Source organism: Triticum urartu, unplaced genomic scaffold (assembly GCF_003073215.2).
Source record: "Triticum urartu cultivar G1812 unplaced genomic scaffold, Tu2.1 TuUngrouped_contig_8578, whole genome shotgun sequence".
NCBI classification, from domain to species: domain Eukaryota; kingdom Viridiplantae; phylum Streptophyta; class Magnoliopsida; order Poales; family Poaceae; genus Triticum; species Triticum urartu.
Genome location: NW_024119541.1, coordinates 3455 through 9611, shown reverse-complemented (window position 1 = coordinate 9611; position 6157 = coordinate 3455). Strand labels below are relative to the sequence as shown.

The 6157-nt window shown below is 36.8% G+C and overlaps 1 protein-coding gene across 1 annotated transcript; it reads right to left on the bottom strand.

The window, feature by feature from the left end:
* Nucleotides 1-1474: 1474 nt before the first annotated feature.
* On the bottom strand, nucleotides 1475-5904 carry LOC125531964 (DNA-directed RNA polymerase subunit beta''-like). Its single transcript, XM_048696159.1, has 2 exons — nucleotides 4918-5904; nucleotides 1475-1730 (listed from the first exon to the last, which is right to left on the bottom strand). Exons 1-2 carry the CDS (start codon nucleotides 5882-5884, stop codon nucleotides 1531-1533), a joined length of 1167 nt encoding a protein of 388 aa, XP_048552116.1. The 5' UTR covers nucleotides 5885-5904; the 3' UTR covers nucleotides 1475-1530.
* Nucleotides 5905-6157: the final 253 nt, after the last annotated feature.

Below are 6157 nucleotides of genomic sequence, written 5' to 3'. Positions count from 1 at the left end.
TAGTCCGATTAATTCCCCAGGCGAAAAAACATTAGACATTCCATCTTCGGAAACCCGCACTTTTGATGTTACTTGGCGTATAATAATCTCTATATGTCTATTATGGATCTGTACCCCTTGGGATCGATAAACCTTTTGGATTTTATTAACCAAAGAGATACGACTTTGGGCTATGGTTAGCTCAGCTCCAATCAAGAATCCCCAAGGGACCCCAAGAATTCTTGGTATACGCTCATTCCAATCCTCAATTCTCCTTTCGAGATTCGGGGATAATGAATCAATTGAACGCGCTTCAAAGATTTGTTCCACTTTTGGAAGACCTTGCGTTATGTCACTAGATCTCGATTTTTCATATATAAACGTAACTAACCTATCTCCCTTGTAAAGGATTTCTCCATAATGACCATTAACAGTTGCTCCTGTAGTGGCCAAATAAGGTTTAGCTGCTCTTATAACAAAGGAATTCATATTTACAATGAAAATTTGACCGGATTTTTTTATGTGCGATTTAAATAGACATACATTTTCACAAATAAATTGTCCAAGGTGAATTATTGCCAATGTCTCTTCCCAAGAATCATGATGGACAAAGTGACAATTCAAAAGGAATGGATCCAACATTATGTTACTATCGAAATTAGAAATCCTTTTATTTTCATCTATTAAAGAGTATTTAAGTTCTTGAAGTACTTGGAAGGTTTGTTTTAAATTGTCAACGAACAAATATTTTTTTAACAGGATTTTATTATGCGTTAGTAAATAGTAAGATGAAGAAAAATGCGATATACTAGCTACAATAGTGCCTAAGGGCCCAAAAATTTCTCGAATAGGAATTCTAGGATTCCATTCTTTTATCGCATTGGGATGTTTTGAATTCTTGAATAAACCAATTCGAGAACAGTTGGATGCCGACAAAATCATCAAAGAGTGGTATTCTTTATTTCGATTCAACAAAGTGCCAATAGCTTCTGGATGTTGGCTAAGTGATTCAATCTTCGCCTTGGAATAAAAACAAATTGATATTAGCGCGATCTATCCTATTATGGGGAATCGGTCCTACACTTGTCCTACCATACCTTTTTCGTGTATACGAAATAGTGGACTTGACTAACTCAATTCTTAGGAAATAGCGAATAAGATCATTTGCTCTTACCTCAACAAGGGAAGCACCAGCCTTTTCTTTTTCTTCTTGTTCCCAATTCACTACTAAGCAAGTTCTAACAAATTGACTATTTGTGTGATAAATTCTTTGAGTTAACTTGCTATTTTCATGAGAAATAAAATTGACAAGTCGAATTTGGAGATTATTTTCTTCTTGCAAGAGATCCTGCGGGAAAAGTGTTGCTAAATTTCTTCCTTCGTCCATTTCATATGCCACTGTAGGGCGAACGGAAACAAAATACTTTTCCTTGCTCTTGAGAATTTTTTCCGTTGAACATAGACCCAATTTTTCCTCTTTTTTGATTCCTTAGAATCTTTTTTTGTCTTTCTGGCAGTATCAAACAGCCACCTAATATCTTATCCGCCTCTTCAGGAAAATGAATATCTCCGGAAAATATTTTGAGTTCCGTATGGCTTTTTTTTTCTCTTCACTCGGACCAGTCCGCCTAGTAGACTTCTTGTATTTTTTGTGAGTTGTGTATCCACTCCAATAATACTATTGTCAAGTATCTTTAGGGATGAAGATCTCGGCAAGATATGAAGTTCTTGAAGAATGAAAAAAAACCGATCTACTTCTTTTTGGTATTTTAGACTAAATTCTTTTGTTCCTCGATGCTCAATCAATGCTCCCTCTAAAGTACCATATTCTTCCTCTGGGCTCTCGTATTCGTCCTCTGAATCTTCTTCTGAGTCTTCCTCTAAAGTACCATATTTTTCCTCTGCGCTTTCCCCGGGGCTGCCATATTCGTCTTCTGAGTCTTCCTCTAGAGTTCCATATTCGTCCTCTTGGGTCCTATATTTGCTCTCTGGGCTCCCATATTCCTCTTCTGAGTCTTTCTCTAAAGTCCTATATTCGTTCTCTGGGTTCCCATATTCGTTTTCTGGGCTCCCATATTCGTCTTCTAGGGTTTCATATTCGTATTCGTCTTCTAGGATTCCATATTTAGATTCTTCTAGGGTTTCATATTCATATTCGTCCTCTCGGGTCCTGTATTCGTCTTCTAGGGTCTCATATTCCTCTTCTGAGTCTTCCGCTCGAGTCCTATATTCTTCTTCTAGGGTCCTATATCTAAATTTAACAATTCCTGAACCCTTTTTATCTTTTCTGTATCGGGGATCGTCAAAATAAGCAAAAATAGTATTTCTACGTAAAACACCCATAAGGGGGATTTCAATCGAAATCCCAAAACAGGATATTAGTTCTTTCTCTTGTTCTTGATGATATTGTAATGGAATGACGAACCTATTTCTTCGCTTTTTCGCCAACAAATCTGAATTATCTTGAAAAATAGAAGGATAGATAAAATTCCAATGGCCATTGGACATGATTCGATCCGACGTTGAATAATCAAGAATTTCCCTATCTTTTTTACCATAAGTATTCATTTGATCTTGATCCTTGTGGAGTGAAAAAGACGCTATACTGGATCTGCACATACTTACTGACAATATCCATAAATGGCTTGTTTTTGGTAATCGGCGAAGATTACCATATTGATATTCGGGCGCATGGTAAACATCAGTACTCCAGTGCATTTCGCCGTCTGATTCAGAATAAATATGCTTTTGTACCCTTTCTTTAAAATGTAAAGTGGACGTTCCGGCACGAATCTCCGCAATTACTTGTTCGGATTTTACATATTGATCATTTTGCACTAGAATCAAGCTTTTTGAGGGAATATTCACACTATATAGAATATCTTGACTCTGAATAGTTACATGCAAGTCTATATTTTTTTTTTTTTTTTTCGAAATAAAGGTTCTTGTCTTGTGGGGAACGATGCACAAATTTTTGGAATCCGGTACCAACAGGTATAATCCCCCCCAGAACTACGTTTTCTTTCAAGCCTTTCAACCAATCAATGCGACCTCGTAGGGCAGCTTTTGCTAAAACTCGAGCAGTTTCTTGAAAACTTGCTTCAGATATGAAACTTTGGGTATTCAGGGAAGCCCTTGTTATTCCCAATAAGATTGCCCGATAATAGATCGATTCATCCAAAGCTCGTCCTGCTCGTTCCGCTCGCAATAGTCCGATTAATTCCCCAGGCGAAAAAACATTAGACATTCCATCTTCGGAAACCCGCACTTTTGATGTTACTTGGCGTATAATAATCTCTATATGTCTATTATGGATCTGTACCCCTTGGGATCGATAAACCTTTTGGATTTTATTAACCAAAGAGATACGACTTTGGGCTATGGTTAGCTCAGCTCCAATCAAGAATCCCCAAGGGACCCCAAGAATTCTTGGTATACGCTCATTCCAATCCTCAATTCTCCTTTCGAGATTCGGGGATAATGAATCAATTGAACGCGCTTCAAAGATTTGTTCCACTTTTGGAAGACCTTGCGTTATGTCACTAGATCTCGATTTTTCATATATAAACGTAACTAACCTATCTCCCTTGTAAAGGATTTCTCCATAATGACCATTAACAGTTGCTCCTGTAGTGGCCAAATAAGGTTTAGCTGCTCTTATAACAAAGGAATTCATATTTACAATGAAAATTTGACCGGATTTTTTTATGTGCGATTTAAATAGACATACATTTTCACAAATAAATTGTCCAAGGTGAATTATTGCCAATGTCTCTTCCCAAGAATCATGATGGACAAAGTGACAATTCAAAAGGAATGGATCCAACATTATGTTACTATCGAAATTAGAAATCCTTTTATTTTCATCTATTAAAGAGTATTTAAGTTCTTGAAGTACTTGGAAGGTTTGTTTTAAATTGTCAACGAACAAATATTTTTTTAACAGGATTTTATTATGCGTTAGTAAATAGTAAGATGAAGAAAAATGCGATATACTAGCTACAATAGCGCCTAAGGGCCCAAAAATTTCTCGAATAGGAATTCTAGGATTCCATTCTTTTATCGCATTGGGATGTTTTGAATTCTTGAATAAACCAATTCGAGAACAGTTGGATGCCGACAAAATCATCAAAGAGTGGTATTCTTTATTTCGATTCAACAAAGTGCCAATAGCTTCTGGATGTTGGCTAAGTGATTCAATCTTCGCCTTGGAATAAAAAGAATTGATATTGGCGCGATCTAACCTATTATGGGGAATCGGTCCTGCACTTGTCCTACCATACCTTTTTCGTGTATACGAAATAGTGGACTTGACTAACTCAATTCTTAGGAAATCGCGAATAAGATCATTTGCTCTTACCTCAACAAGGGAAGCACCAGCCTTTTCTTTTTCTTCTTGTTCCCAATTCACTACTAAGCAAGTTCTAACAAATTGACTATTTGTGTGATAAATTCTTTGAGTTAACTTGCTATTTTCATGAGAAATAAAATTGACAAGTCGAATTTGGAGATTATTTTCTTCTTGCAAGAGATCCTGCGGGAAAAGTGTTGCTAAATTTCTTCCTTCGTCCATTTCATATGCCACTGTAGGGCGAACGGAAACAAAATACTTTTCCTTGCTCTTGAGAATTTTTTTCCGTTGAACATAGACCCAATTTTTCCTTTTTTTTGATTCCTTAGAATCTTTTTTTTGTCTTTCTGGCGGTATCAAACAGCCACCTAATATCTTATCCGCCTCTTCAGGAAAATGAATATCTCCGGAAAATATTTTGAGTTCCGTATGGCTTTTTTTTCTCTTCACTCGGACCAGTCCGCCTAGTCGACTTCTTGTATTTTTTGTGAGTTGTGTATTCACTCCAATAATACTATTGTCAAGTATCTTTAGGGATGAAGATCTCGGCAAGATATGAAGTTCTTGAAGAATGAAAAAAAACCGATCTACTTCTTTTTGGTATTTTAGACTAAATTCTTTTGTTCCTCGATGCTCAATCAAACCCTCTTTTTTTAAGATGGAATCTTCCTCTGGGCTCTCGTATTCGTCCTCTGAATCTTCTTCTGAGTCTTCCTCTAAAGTACCATATTTTTCCTCTGCGCTTTCCCCGGGGCTGCCATATTCGTCTTCTGAGTCTTCCTCTAGAGTTCCATATTCGTCCTCTTGGGTCCTATATTTGCTCTCTGGGCTCCCATATTCCTCTTCTGAGTCTTTCTCTAAAGTCCTATATTCGTTCTCTGGGTTCCCATATTCGTTTTCTGGGCTCCCATATTCGTCTTCTAGGGTTTCATATTCGTATTCGTCTTCTAGGATTCCATATTTAGATTCTTCTAGGGTTTCATATTCATATTCGTCCTCTCGGGTCCTGTATTCGTCTTCTAGGGTCTCATATTCCTCTTCTGAGTCTTCCGCTCGAGTCCTATATTCTTCTTCTAGGGTCCTATATCTAAATTTAACAATTCCTGAACCCTTTTTATCTTTTCTGTATCGGGGATCGTCAAAATAAGCAAAAATAGTATTTCTACGTAAAACACCCATAAGGGGGATTTCAATCGAAATCCCAAAACAGGATATTAGTTCTTTCTCTTGTTCTTGATGATATTGTAATGGAATGACGAACCTATTTCTTCGCTTTTTCGCCAACAAATCTGAATTATCTTGAAAAATAGAAGGATAGATAAAATTCCAATGGCCATTGGACATGATTCGATCCGACGTTGAATAATCAAGAATTTCCCTATCTTTTTTACCATAAGTATTCATTTGATCTTGATCCTTGTGGAGTGAAAAAGACGCTATACTGGATCTGCACATACTTACTGACAATATCCATAAATGGCTTGTTTTTGGTAATCGGCGAAGATTACCATATTGATATTCGGGCGCATGGTAAACATCAGTACTCCAGTGCATTCGCTGTCTGATTCAGAATAAATATGCTTTTGTACCCTTTCTTTAAAATGTAAAGTGGACGTTCCGGCACGAATCTCCGCAATTACTTGTTCGGATTTTACATATTGATCATTTTGCACTAGAACATGTTATTTTTGTAACTGTTAAGACTGTTAATGGAGTCGTGGAGTTTTGAAGCCCCCAAAATTAGCATGAGTGTAAATTTGATTGAATCAAGTTCTCCTTTTAGTTCAAAGATCAAAGCATAGTGAATATAATTTCATGAGTATGCTA

Bases quoted from the DNA above. Each gene is read 5' to 3' on its own strand.
- LOC125531964 (XM_048696159.1), bottom strand. From the start codon at position 5,884: ATGCACTGGAGTACTGATGTTTACCATGCGCCCGAATATCAATATGGT. The intron at 1,731-4,917 runs ATCGGTTTTTTT...AAAAAGAAGTAG, and splicing joins AAAATACCAAAAAGAAGTAG to ATCGGTTTTTTTTCATTCTT.